This window comes from Phalaenopsis equestris, unplaced genomic scaffold, assembly GCF_001263595.1.
Source record: "Phalaenopsis equestris unplaced genomic scaffold, ASM126359v1 Scaffold000202, whole genome shotgun sequence".
NCBI classification, from domain to species: domain Eukaryota; kingdom Viridiplantae; phylum Streptophyta; class Magnoliopsida; order Asparagales; family Orchidaceae; genus Phalaenopsis; species Phalaenopsis equestris.
Window position 1 is genome coordinate 607,097 of NW_018164644.1, and position 15,593 is coordinate 622,689.

The window sequence follows — 15,593 nt, forward strand, 5'->3', positions numbered from 1 at the left end:
TAACCCCTGAACATCGTTGATCCCCCCTCGTCGGCTGCTGTCGACTACTTTCGACCGCCCCTTGTTTGACACCATTAGTAAACCTTTGCGGAGTAATTGTGTGTAAGCATTTTACGAAGCAACCGTATGTAAGCTTCTTATGAAGCAATGATGCGTAAGCATCTTATGGAGCAACGACATAATTTGTGGAGTAATGAACACCATCCAAAGTAACGCAATGTCCTAAACACCCTCTAATGACATATCCCAAACACACCATACCACACATCACCACTAACAACTCTTAGTGGCAAGTGTTACTGACCGTTGTATAATGAACCTTTATGCTTGCGAACTTTGTACTTAGAGAAACCTTGTATCCCTTTCCCAGTTATGGGATAAGGGTTCATATTTGTGCTGACAAAATTATATTGAATCATTTAAATGGGTAGGGTTCCATAGCTTTTTTCCCTTTATGGGTTTTTCCACAAAAAAAAAAAAAAATATTGGTGTCTCTTCATGTTATTTTTATCTTCTGTGTGTATGCGCCGGATTTCATTCGACCCTTAGACATTAATCTATTACTCTACCATCACAAATTTTCATGCACACAACAAACATTAAAACTAAAAAAAAAAATTATAAGGCTCTACCAATTTGAATTGATCCCATAAGTAAATAAGATCATAAAATTAAGCTATTCTTTTCAACTAGAGATGACAAGATTACTAAGTGAAGAATTGTAATGTGGTCTCGTACATTTGTAATTGACATCATTGAAGTATCAATAAAAGGTGTTGATGGCAAAAAAAATGGCAATTAGAGAAAATTTATTGAATATCAAATATTGGGTGATGGAGATCAAGAGATCGTAATTGCTCAATGTCATTCAAAAGATATCACTGGGAGAGGAGAGAAAGACAATAATCAAATCATAGTGGTTGGTTGAAAATAATCAGACTTCAATGATCGGATGACGACAGCCGATCATTAACAATTAAACAAAGACAACCATATAATAATCTCTAGATAATGGTATATGAGCCAGTGATTCTGGATTATAATCAATGTTGAATGTTGGGTGTAGCTCTATAAAAAATATTTTTATAATATGTTTTTTTTTTTTCAAATGTAAGTCAATATCACTTTTATGTAGTAATTAATGGTCTATTTATGTCTCATATTTATTCCATTGATTATAAATCATTATGTTGGTATCTAAATTCCTTTAAAAATATTAAAATTTAGTGTTATTTAACTTTTGATCTCTCACCTATAAGCTTAATTTGCTTATAATGATGTAATTTCTTAATACATAATATTGTTTAGTTGCATGATAATGTCATTGTTTTTAACTGTGTTTTTTTATGGTTTATTTGTGCTCGTTTGAATTTGAGTCGAATTAGTATTGATGTTGTGGTGCTCGTTTGAACATTTATTTGATTAAAAATCTTGAAATTGGATTTAAACTAATTTAAAGAGCTTTTAATTCAAAATTTACATTGTAATTCATGCCCTCAAGTGTTTTTTTTAATTTGTTAGCGAACTTAAATAAATGAAAATGTGTATGTCCAAATTTCATTTATATAAACTTCAACTAAAAAATAAAAATAAATTTATTTAATTTATTGATTTTAATTAATTTGAATATGTATTACTTTACTTTAACTGAAACATAGCTTTTCATATAACTTATAACTTATTTAATTCGTTGTTCGTGAATAGCTCGTATTCAGGTCATTAAGAAGCTCGTGTTAGGCTCCTTCGCTAAGTTATATATATATAGTAGTATTTTGAGCCAAAACGAGCCGAACACGAACAAACAAAATCGTTAACTTAGCGAAGGAGCCGAACACGAGCTTCTTAATGACCTGAACACGAGCTATTCACGAACAATGAATTAAATAAGTTATATTAATAAGTTAGATGAAAAACTATGTTTCAGTTAAAGTAATACACATTCAAATTAATTAAAATCAATAAATTAAATAAATCTATTTTTATTTTTTAGTTGAAGGTTATATAAATGAAATTTGGACATACACTTTTTCATTTATTTAAGTTCGCTGACAAATAAAAAAATAAAAAACACTTGAGAGCATGAATTGCAATATAAAATTTGAATTAAAAGCTCTTTAAATTAATTTAACTCCAATTTCAAAACTTTTAATCAAATAAATGTTCAAACTAGCATCACAACATCAATACTAATTCGACTCAAATATATATTTATTTATATAACAAGGCTCCTGACATTTATAATTAATTAAAAGTATTAATTAAAAAAATAGAATGAAAATTATTAAATTAGATTTAAAGGATGCTTTCATATAAATAAAAAAAATTAAATCTTGCCCCAACCCTTAACATCTTTTGGCTACGTGACTAAGGTCGTCAAAACGACATACCACATTACCCTAAAAACCCTAAAAATCCCATTACTTTGAAATTCAAAACAAAGGGAGGGGTAGGTCACCAAAATCAAACTTTGGTTAAATTCCTATAGGTCAAAATTGACTTAAGCTACTCCTGGAGCCTAGTTTCTTAAAGATCTCACTAATAATCATTGACTGCCCCATTAATTCTCTTCAAACACAAGTCCATCAAGCACGAGGCTAGTCTTAGGCCAAGGGAAAATTTTATATCTGACCACATTACCCTAAAAACCCTAAAAATCCCATTACTTTGAAATTCAAAACAAAGGGAGGGGTAGGTCACCAAAATCAAACTTTGGTCTCACCTAATTTTTCCCAACACCAACTAACCCTAAAATTAACATAAGCCTTGGACACTTCAACTTAACCCAAAAACTCAAAATTACCAAAATTCACCAAAAACCTATTGGACCCAAGTTTACTTGAATCAAATAATCAAACCAATTGATAAACAACTAAATCTATAAAAAATGAAATCATAATCAACTTAAAGTGTTAACACCATAACCAATTAAAAAACACAATTAAATTAAGGAGGTAGCCTTCATAATTAACATAATTATTCAATTAGGTTAATTATGAAGGCCTACCACGCCTAATCTTTTTCAGGCTAACCTAATTGCCCAAGGCTAGGTATAATCACAAAAGCCCAAACTCAGTCTTAGGCTCAGTACAAATATTAAAATCAGATAATAACTTCTTGCCTCCATAACCGCTGAACATCGTTGGTTGGGCCGCCTGGCCCCTCTCTTCGACCGCCCCTTGTTTGACACCATTAGTAAACCTTTTGCGGAGTAACTATGTGTAAGCATTTTACGAAGCAACAGTGTGTAAGCTTCTTATGAAGCAATGATGCGTAAGCATCTTATGGAGCAACGACATAATTTGTGGAGTAATGAACACCATCCAAAGTAACGCAATGTCCTAAACACCCTCTAATGACATATCCCAAACACACCATACCACACATCACCACTAACAACTCTTAGTGGCAAGTGTTACTGACCGTTGTATAATGAACCTTTATGCTTGCGAACTTTGTACTTAGAGAAACATTGTATCCCTTTCCCAGTTATGGGATAAGGGTTTATATCTGTGCTGACAAAATTATATTGAATCATTTTAAATGGGTAGGGTTCCATAGCTTTTCTCCCTTTATGGGTTTTTCCACAAAAAAAAAATTCTTGGTGTCTCTTCATGTTATTTTTATCTTCTGTGTGTATGCGCCGGATTTCATTCGACCCTTAGACATTAATCTATTACTCTACCATCACAAATTTTCATGCACACAACAAACATTAAAACTAAAAAAAAAAATTATAAGGCTCTACCAATTTGAATTGATCCCATAAGTAAATAAGATCATAAAATTAAGCTATTCTTTTCAACTAGAGATGACAAGATTACTAAGTGAAGAATTGTAATGTGGTCTCGTACATTTGTAATTGACATCATTGAAGTATCAATAAAAGGTGTTGATGGCAAAAAAAATGGCAATTAGAGAAAATTTATTGAATATCAAATATTGGGTGATGGAGATCAAGAGATCGTAATTGCTCAATGTCATTCAAAAGATATCACTGGGAGAGGAGAGAAAGACAATAATCAAATCATAGTGGTTGGTTGAAAATAATCAGACTTCAATGATCGGATGACAACAGCCAATCATTAACAGTTAAACAATGACAACCATATAATAATCTCTAGATAATGGTGTATGAGCCAGTGATTCTGGATTATAATCAAAGTTGAATGTTGGGTGTAGCTCTATAAAAAAATATTTTTATAATATGTTTTTTTTTTCAAATTTAAGTCAATATCACTTTTATGTAGTAATTAATGGTCTATTTATGTCTCATATTTATTCCATTGATTATAAATCATTATGTTGGTATCTAAATTCCTTTAAAAATATTAAAATTTAGTGTTATTTAACTTTTGATCTCTCACCTATAAGCTTAATTTGCTTATAATCATGTAATTTCATAATATTGTTTAGTTGCATGATAATGTCATTGTTTTTAACTGTGTTTTTTTATGGTTTATTTGTGCTCGTTTGAATTTGAGTCGAATTAGTATTGATGTTGTGGTGCTCGTTTGAACATTTATTTGATTAAAAGCCTTGAAATTGGATTTAAATTAATTTAAAGAGCTTTTAATTCAAATTTTACATTGTAATTCATGCTCTCAAGTGTTTTTTTTTAAATTTGTCAGCGAACTTAAATAAATGAAATTGCGTATGCCCAAAATTCATTTATATAACCTTCAACTAAAAAATAAAAATAAATTTATTTAATTTATTGATTTTAATTAATTTGAAGTGTATTACTTTACTTTAACTGAAACATAGGTTTTCATATAACTTATAACTTATTTAATTCGTTGTTCGTGAATAGCTCGTATTCAGGTCATTAAGAAGCTCGTGTTAGGCTCCTTCGCTAAGTTATATATATATAGTAGTATTTTATATATTTGGTAGTATTTTGAGCCAAAACGAGCCGAACACGAACAAACAAAATCGTTAACTTAGCGAAGGAGCCGAACACGAGCTTCTTAATGACCTGAACACGAGCTATTCACGAACAATGAATTAAATAAGTTATATTAATAAGTTAGATGAAAAACTATGTTTCAGTTAAAGTAATACACATTCAAATTAATTAAAATCAATAAATTAAATAAATCTATTTTTATTTTTTAGTTGAAGGTTATATAAATGAAATTTGGACATACACTTGCTTTTTCATTTATTTAAGTTCGCTGACAAATAAAAAAAAAAACACTTGAGAGCCTGAATTGTTTTCATTTATTTAAGTTCGCTGACAAATAAAAAAATAAAAAACACTTGAGAGCATGAATTGCAATATAAAATTTGAATTAAAAGCTCTTTAAATTAATTTAACTCCAATTTCAAAACTTTTAATCAAATAAATGTTCAAACTAGCATCACAACATCAAATACTAATTCGACTCAAATGTATATTTATTTATATAACAAGGCTCCAGACATTTATAATTAATTAAAAGTATTAATTAAAAAAATAGAATGAAAATTATTAAATTAGATTTAAAGGATGCTTTCATATAAATAAAAAAAAATTAAATCTTGCCCCAACCCTAACATCTTTTGGCTACGTGACTAAGGTCGTCAAAACGACATTTTGTTCATGAACAACTCGTGTTTGACTCGATAAACAAACGAGTTGAACACGAACACACTTTTTGTGATTGAAATATAAACAGGCCGAACACGAGCTGAACCTAGGCTCGCTCTTGTTTGACTTGTTTACACAGCTATACATGATTTTGGATAACCAAAACATTGTTATTTACAAGATCTGACACCCATGTAATACTTTTGAAATGTCGATTCGATGGCTTTATGCATGCCACAAACAAATCATTCAAAATTTGATAAAAATGAAAAATATGGGTTGTGGTTTATTATGAATTTTGATATTTGAGTGAGAATTTGAAAAATGGATGGAGTGTGCAAGATTTTATGAATAGCAATGTTTCAGGTGCTATGTATGTAATTGACTCATAAATTTAATGACTCAAAATTCAAGCATTTTAACAGGATGTTTGGTACCCATAATCATGTTTACGAACGAAAACAACCATTTTTTTGACCAGGATCAAATTACCTCATTGACCCAACTTGAGAGTGGTTAGGCAAAATGATATTTTAGTAGGGTCAAAACTAATATTTCAAAAGCCGTAAAAAGACCAAATTGTCATTCCATATAAATAAAAATTTGAATTTAAGGGGAGGAGGGTAATTGCATCATTGGGATCCTACTTGGGTCTGCCCCAGTTTACGTCAATAATTCAAATAAATTCGGATTAGTGATGGAGTTGATATTCGCAACAAGACGGAAGAAATTCTTAAATCTGCCTTGCAATCATATTTAGTAAATCCATATTTACATGATAAAAGAGACGAAATGCGAAAAAGAGTTAGAAAATCACAAGATTCAATTTAACAGAGCGTTAGATTTAATTTTTAAATTTTTAATATTTAATTGAATTTATATTAAATCCGTAATTAAGTTCTATTAATATTATACCACCAAACACCCACACAAGCCTCCCTTGAGACTGCAAGCAAATTTGTTAACTATAATATTATACACAGCCTTATACAATAACTCAAAGCATTTGATCTTTTAGTTATGAAATTAAACCCTCCACTAGCAGACAGATGGGATGCATTTAGCCCCCTTACATTTGCCCTAATTCTGATAGGCGAGCCAAAATTCATCCGCGCGCAGAATAAAATGGCCAGAACGGATCCCCAATCATGATGCTCTCATTCCACCAGCTTCTACTGTCGGCACCCATTTTCTTGTTTTCATTAGATCTAGAGCTTCGGTCGTGCTTATGGAGGGAGCATCGGGCGATAGTTCCGGCGCTCCTTTAGCTATAGCGAGATGGAAGAATGATTTTTCTAGGGCTTTCCAGTACTATCTCGATCGTTCCACCCCGCATCCGGTTGGAAGATGGCTGGGGACTCTCGGTGTTGCCTTGATCTATGTATTGAGGGTTTATTTGCTTCAGGGATTCTACATCGTCACCTATGGGCTCGGGATATATTTGCTGAATCTCTTGATCGGGTTCTTGTCTCCGATTGTAGATCCCGAGGTTGAGGGCTTGGATGGAGCATCTCTTCCAACCAGGGGCTCAGATGAGTTCAAGCCCTTCATTAGACGCCTTCCAGAGTTTAAGTTCTGGTATCTTTATCACTTTTGCTATATTTCAGTGGTTTATGCTTCAATAATGTCTATTTTTAAAAAACCAGTTTTGCAAGTTGACAAGCATTCTTGGATAGATTCTCTGTATGCTTCTTAAATTATATCCTCTGAAACTCTTAAATGACTTAATTGGTGTGGCGGATGGAAAGTTATTGATGCGCGTGCATGTCCCTTGGTTTCAGAACATGGAAACCCTAATTATTATGGATTTTTAAAATTTTTACTTGTACTGAACTATAGCATGAAATCATTATCTACATAAAGTGAGTTTTCTCAATGAGAAATGATCAATAAACCCATGCATCTGAAGATTTCTATGGGCTTTGTGAATTGCATAATTTTTTATCCATGGTTTGCTCCATGGACTAAGATGGATTCTAGGAGATGATGGAACTTCTCCTTGCGGCCCCTTGGGTTTAGCCTAATTGAAGGAGGCAAAGATTGAATATTTCCCGGTTTGATGCATTCACCTCCACTAACTCACTGTGCTCTTAATGGTTATGACAACTTCTCGTCTCCAAAGTCACTCGCACTTTATGGTTATGAAACCTTCACCCGCCACAAACTTACCAAGTGCTTTGTGGTTGTGTGGCGCGTGAGAGAGAGAGAGAGAGAGGCTTTGTGGTTGTGTGGCGCGGGAGAGAGAGAGAGAGAGAGAGAGAGAGAGAGAGAGAGAGAGAGAGAGAGAAGGGGGTGGGGAGGGAGGGTGGGAGTAGATGATGACTTGCCCTTTATCACTTTTCGAATGCTAAATAATTTATTCATTGAAATTCTTATTTAACTAATCATCATTTTTGAGTCAAGTTCATGACAAGTTTAATGTAAAAAAATAATATCTTAGCAGCGCTATCTGACAGGTCATGATGTTTGCGACAAATTGATGAGTATTGTTTTAAGGCAAATTCATCAAAAATCTTGCTATTTTAGCACTATATGATATGTTGGTATAGCTTGTGCGAGGTTCTTAAATTGTTGGACACCATTGAATATACTTCAATTTTTGTGGTACAATAATCTATCTTCTTATAAATAATGTCAAATTGATAAGATAAGTATATGCATATCTTGATAAAAGAATATTGTAAGAGATGGTTATTCTTTATGAGTGAAATTTGGGGGTTGATCAATGATGGCTAAAAATTAGGTTCTTCAACTAGTATAACTTAATTAATTTCTCTTAGCAGTTAGAAATGTCATTAAGAATAGGGATCTCATAATTGAATCTTATAACCCAATTTATTATTGTCACCTGTCATTGTTTTAGCTCTTTCATGTTCAAATAACACATAGGCATTAGAGATATAAGGATGGAGGTCCCATGAATGTGCATTGCAAGCTAGATTCCGTGATACATGCAAATTATCAATGCTATTATGAGAATGATAATTTCAAGATGCGGTTAATTATTATAACTTGTTGAAAGTTCACTCCAAATTGAGAATTTTTTTTTTTCTAGATTCCTAGTATTATTATTTATATATTTGAGTATGATGGAGACAAATGCAATTCAGTCATGTGCATGATGATGAGGATGATGAAAGTTGAGTGTTGGAATGATATGCTTGTGTGTAGCGGTACACTATTTGGAATGTTGTCTCCTAAAGTCGTGTTGTGGTCACACAGAGATATTTTTTCATTTGCTAATTGGAGGACATACTCCATCATTGCCTATTGTATCAGGAATCTCTATTTAGTTGTTAATGATCAGTGAACTCACAATCATGCATTTATTATTATCATGTCATGTCAAGCTTATTTAATTAAGGATGTATTTAACCGCATTTGTTGGTATAGTTGATACGACAAAACTCTGGTTAAAAATAGCTATTGGGAATCCTATGTTGGTACCCAAATATTATTTAGGGCCTTAGGCATACATGTTTCCATCTTGGCGGGCGAAAAAAGATGTGGATAAGAATTTGTTTTGCAAATATTGATATTTGATGTTTAATTTAATAGAGAAGAACGATCTTGATGAATCGAGTAAAGTGATGTTAATGCTCACATGGAAAGCTACAAGGAAGATTACAATTTATATAATTAGTGAGGTGCTTTATTGAACTTTGAAGGTTTTGTTTTTTGGTGGCACCATGACTAGAGCGTACTCATGCTATCGTCCTTGAGAATCAATTTTAATTATGAACTTTCATTGTTATTTTCAATTAAAAACTATTTATGAAATTATCCTTATGTTTTTTTGATTTTAAATTTGCATATGATAAAACAAATTAAGCTATCATTCTTATGTTGCCAATGTAACTATCCCAAACTCATTGTTAATTTGCATCTTTAACAATGTTATTTATCATATTACAATTTGATAAGCTAAAGCTTTAAACCAGTTTTCTCAAGGTCATGCTATTCCAAAGTATTGAAAGTATTATGATTGTTGGATGAGAAATGAAATGAAAGTATTATTTAAAATTACAAAATAAATGTTAAGCATATTAAATCATTTATTTTGTGACGGGTCATCCAAACTCTTTTTTTTATGGGTTTAACATGCAAAGAGGAGTATCATGGATTCATATGCTTAACATGAAGAGGAGTGTCATAGTTCCATGTGCTTATATGAAAAAAGAAGTTTCATGGATTTACATGCTTTATTAAAAGTGTGTGCCACAAATTACTCCCTCCTCCCACTGTCCAAGGTAGAGAGTTTGGATAGAGTTTTTTAAAGTTCTCTGTACTTAGTAGTTTATAATTATTTTCTTAGGTTTTTTTTTTGGTATAAAGACCCATCAGTGGATGAACAAAGCAAGCCTTTTAGCCACTTATTTTTATGCAAAGCAACTAAAGAGATGCGTATTTTGGGGGTTCATTAACCCATACCGGGTTTCTGAGATAATGTATGACCCGTTGAACTAATTCTACGAGCACCTGACCATTTATATAAGATTGCTAATTTAGCATTCTTGAACAAGTGTTGACTTTCTCATTATGACTTGATGAATCAATTTTATTCTTAATCATTTTGTTGGTCACAATATCTTTTTTGATTGTGGAGACTAATTTTGTGAAGTATTGTGACACACGAGGGATTTATAATATGATTATTAAGACAATTTTTTATGGAACATTTTCTCACATTTTGAGTTTTTAGACACTTTACGAACGAGGCGTTCTTTAGGCTCTTAGGTTTCTTAATGTTATATGATCGTCATATTACCACTTACACTGTACATTCGAGTTGAGCCATCTGAATTTGTTAATAAAAGAGCTGGCCTTGTTTGTTAGTTTGAGATCATTTCATGATTGAAGGGTAGCAAGTCATTGACTATAAAATAGCTCAAATCAGGAGGGACAGATGGCATAGGAATTACAAAATATTTTCTCTCGGATTTTACTAGAGTTGCACCCAAAAGAGTGATATTTTTATTTATTAAGTATGTTTCTAAATATCTTTTCTTTAACTTAATTGCTTTATGCAATTGCTATCAATTAATTTGGAAAGCTCAAAAACCAAATTTAAAGCTCAAACTGCTATTGGAGTTACGGTTTATTTAACCAAGCATATCTCCTATGGGATGATACATTTTTTTGATGAAGTATATTTATATTTAGCTTACCACTAATTATTGAGGTTTTGATGAAATAGCTATTTAGGTTTTTTAAGATAAATTATTATTTCAAGGATAGATCCATCTATTTGATCAATTGTGTAGATTGCTCGAGTTTTTTTATTAATAAATATACATTGCAGTTTGGAAAAAAAAACGATGTCATTTATGAGAACAAATAATAAGGTTACTACGATTATAACTTTTTCACTGTTGTACATTGGTAATTATCATAACTTTGTTGAGCAGAATATTCCATCAATATAAATATTAGTTTGTCAAAATTCGTTTTGATGTTATTCTGATTTATAAGGACTATTGGAATGAGCATGAGCAATATATTGGTGTAAGCTCATAAAGATGAAGCGATCACTTATTTTATGCCCTGTTCAATTGATAAGGATTTTGGCTATTGGAAATTCATTCTTTCTTAACAGAAAGAATTTTAGCGTACTGGAACATTAAAGTTAATTCATTTGACTCGTACCTTTAATTTCATAGAGATATCAAGCTTTCTGAGATCTGAGGTTAACTAATTGTTATTAAATATTAGAGAGTTTTTTCATCCATATTGAGTCAGTTTTAATGAGAAATTTGCCATGTTTTATTAAATGCCAAAGGTTTGCGAATATTTTTTTGAAATTCAAGCATTAGTCAGAGCTTATATTATCAGTTTGAATGATCAAAAGATTTTGAAGAAGTGCCAATGTTGCATCTTGACTCAAATAAGTTGTAAATTATAAAAAAACATGAATAAAATTATGCAACCCATAGTCTGGAATTCTTAGATTTGAACTTTACGTGAAAAGTTAGCAGCACCATTTTTCTCAATCAATATAAAAGGCTTAAAATGTATCTTCAATCGGAATGAGAGAAACCTGGAGCAAATAAGGTGGGTTTAATTAATTAAAAAGTTCTTTATAATTCAAAAATGCAAATGTATTGTTTAACCAGCTATCTGTTTAGTTTTAAACATATTTTGTAACTATGCAGTTGAATTTGTTGTTAAGAAAAAAACTTATTCTCCTACAAAAATATAAAGAATGCTAAATCAAAAGACTTTGCGTTGATGAAGAGGGAAAGACCATGACAAAGGGAAGGCTGGATTTTTGGAGTATATTTTTTCTATGAAAGTCACTATAATATTCATATCAGTATTAAAAGGAACTCATTCTACAGGATATATTATGCAACCTTGAATGATGAAAATCTATCAAGATTGAAGCAAAGATTTTAATGGTCTTGTGTAAATTGTCAGATTGCTTCTTTTGTGGCTAGTTTAATTGTTAAAAGATAAAACAAATTGAATGTCGAGTGAATGCCATGAATCTTAGGAAAATTTACGAAATGTAAGTAGATGCTATTCATCTTGTATGTCTCCTAGAAAGATTTCCTCAAGTGTATCTAAATGATGTTGTTCGATTTGGTGGATCTCTAGTGTTCATGATGAGTGTTTGGATTATTGACTAGTAGCGCTATTCTAGACTCTGGCACAATCTTTTGTCATAGTTAGATTTATATTAGGGAGCTGGTTAAACCTTGAGAGATCTATGAAGATCTTGTATTTGATTTTCGTCGAAAGTTGAGTGGGCTCCTTAACTTGAATTACATAAACAAGAAATTACCATGTTATCATGAAAATAATACCATATGAAAATATTTATGATAGAAAATGTTGATATTCAATGCACTGAAAGCTCTTGATAATTAGAATTGATGGTTGTGTAGTTCTTTGGAGAGGTTGAGGAATGAGGTTATTTATTTTGGAAAGTGCTCTCCATAGAAGGATTATATTTAAATTTGAAGTTTGGGAAATGTAAGTTCTAAAGTAAATTGGATTAATTATAGTTTTTTCTTCCACTCAGCTTGCCACAGTTTAAAATTGCTAAATTTGAGACTGGTCTTTAGGCCCGCCTCAGTGCAATTTCAAAGAAAAACACTTCGTGGTGTATGCCTCAAGCTGCTTGGGCGAGGCACACACATCACATTAATTGAGGCACACCTGTCTTCAATTATGCCGAGTCTTGCGCATGAGCGCTTGATTGACCATTTATTTTTTTATATTTTTTATTTTTGATGGTTCAAATACAAATTGAAGCCACAATATCATGCACAAGAGCTTCCCTCTTCCCAGTCAGGCTTCCCAGCATCAATGCCCATAGCTTTTACTGCCGGTGTTGTCGCGGTCATTTGGTACTGTTGCCACCGACTCTGCTACTTGCCATTTTCACTATGACAATCAACTTCTTCTACAACAAGTGTGTTTTTCTTGCTGCAACCACCGTTGCCCGTTGCTCTTATTATCACCGTTGCAGCCAATTGCTCATGCTGACGCCATTGTCGCCTTTTGCTCTGATTTTGGATTATTTATTGTGCTTTTATTTAGATTTTGGATATCATTATTTTAATTGAACACTATGAGTGAGGGAAATTTACCATGCGGAGCTCATCTTATGTCCTAATTTGATATTTTATGTTACATCTATTTTATGATTGATGCTAGTTTGATGACTTCATCAATTGATGTTCACATCATATTTTTGTTTCGTGCACGTTGTTTCTTGATAAGTTGTGGCTTAACGCAATTTATTATTTCATATAAATACACTTTTTTAATTTTTATCATTTTAAAATTTTAATTTCTCTCTTTAATATATCTATAATTTATAATGCTAATATATTATTTTATCACCCCTCTATTTTGACTTACGCAATTTTTGAACCTCAGGCTGCCTCGAGACTTACATCTCACCTCATGAATTGAAAATCTCGCAATACCCAATTGCACAATTAAACATTGGAGCTTGCATAAATAAATAATAAACATGTACAGTATTGATATAGTTTATGGGATTCAATGGCCATATTTCTCATGTAAGGATCAATCCATGAACTAGTTAAATACTAGTAGTCATCAAGGAAATGTAGTAATTCTCGTTGTAAAGGTTTCCTACAAAGACTAGGAGATAAAATAACTGACATGAAAATTAGTTTTAATGAATATAAGTACTATTGTTTATCCCAATTTTGAGTAGGGCTGCTTGGCTTGGTGTATCATGTGTCTAAAGCAGAAGGAATACACAGATTTTGATTTATATAGCTTTTGGTATGTGAATTAAAACATATGCATTTTTTTTTAAAAAGAAAATTGGAATCCCTAACAGAGTTTTTCTTGATGAATCCCAATTCTTTCTAAAAGGAGCAAAATTTTAGTGCGGTCTGATTTCAAGCCCCCTTCAAGATTCCGTTTTGCATGTGGTTTTACTTTGGAAACTCAAAACATTTACTCCATTTTGTGAGATTTCCTCGCTATCATTAACAACCGCACGACCTCTTCGCATGAGGTGTACAGACATCCCATGCCCCTATCACACTAGTATTTGTCCTCACTTGCGTTGATGATGCTACGGTCCTACCTTGCAGGGCAACCTACCTTGTGCACAACTTTACTCCTTGTACTCTAGCCATGACCCTGTGGAGCAGTTGTGTACCGTCTTCCACACTGTTGTCTCATCTGTTGGTTTAGAAACTATTTTTTTTTTTTTCGAAGTTAAATTGCTAATTAGATAGAAGAAATGATTTTATTTTGTATTTAAACAAACTCAAAAAAATCTTTTTATAACTGACCAATGCTCGAGAAATTAAGATTCACTATATTTATTTTCATTGCATTCTCAAAATGCATCTATTCTAAACACTTAAAGTCACTATAAAAAATTTGCAAAACCATATTTTATAGAGGAAATGATTTATTGGTCTGCATTTTCAGCAAGAAAATAGAAGGGTATTTTGTTTCTTTCATAAATATCTGCTTTAATAATCTAGTTGGGGATTGAAATACATGGTGTTTTTTTTGTGGTTGGCCCTTAGCGACCAATCAGGAGAGGGGGAAGTTGATTCACCTAACCCCCTTATTTTTTATGGTTTTTAGCTTAAGCTTGAAGGAGATTTGAAGCTGAAACCCATTTTGGTGGCTGTAACCTTCACATCCTCTACCTTAACACAATTCTTAATGGCCATAACATCATCTTCAGGAACTCACCATCCACTTCATGGTTGTGCCACTTTCATTCATCTACACCAACTCACCATGCTCGTCATCATTGTACCAAATTCATTCATCTTTCACCAACTTGTCTGAGCTATATGATTATGAAATTTTCATCATTGAACATCCCTTTAACTATGGTTACGAGATCTTTATTATGATTGCCTAATATCTTTCTTTCATCAATTGTTTAAAATTATGGTTGTGACACACTTACCATTCATTAACTCTGCAAGATTGCTGTAAAATCTCCTTTGCATATGTTCTGACATCTTCATCTTCCCCTAACTGTCTACACTTATGATTTTGATACCACCACCTTTTGTCAACTTTCTTTATTCTATAAAACCTTGGCAGAGAGAGGAAAAAGAGACAGATAGAAATAGTGTCAAGAAAATTTTGAAAAATTTACAGAAAATAAAGAAAATTGGGACAAATTGATTTTTTTTTTGTCCAACTATGATTGGCTATTTCTGCAATATATTTTTGCCCTTTTAAATATTGAATTATTTATTTTTTGAAATTCTTATATAATCAATAGTACTATCAACTTCATTATCATTTTGCTATGTGTGTAATGAGTAATCAATTCCATATTATGATATATTTTTAAAATATTCTATATTGAAACTGCTATTTTAAATAAATCAACTTTTGTGCCGTATCTATATCTTTTGTGAGCTGATTTGTCGAGAGAATCTTATAATTTTATCAATTCATGTTATGCTTAATTTGTATGAAGTTCTCAACTTCTGTGAAACCATTTGATGTGCTTCAATTTGTGTGACACCTTGATTCACTTTTCTAGAAAAAGTGC

At 31.9% G+C, this 15,593-nt stretch overlaps 1 protein-coding gene across 1 annotated transcript in view; it reads left to right on the forward strand.

The window, feature by feature from the left end:
* The first annotated feature begins 6,620 nt into the window (after positions 1 to 6,620).
* The window catches only part of LOC110022699 (protein RER1B-like), a 43,941-nt gene continuing 34,968 nt past the window's right edge, over positions 6,621 to 15,593 (forward strand). The window contains exon 1 of the mRNA XM_020721773.1: positions 6,621 to 7,147. Within this exon, the coding sequence (XP_020577432.1) occupies positions 6,798 to 7,147 (350 nt within the window). The 5' untranslated portion in view covers positions 6,621 to 6,797. The remainder of the gene's footprint in view (positions 7,148 to 15,593) is intronic.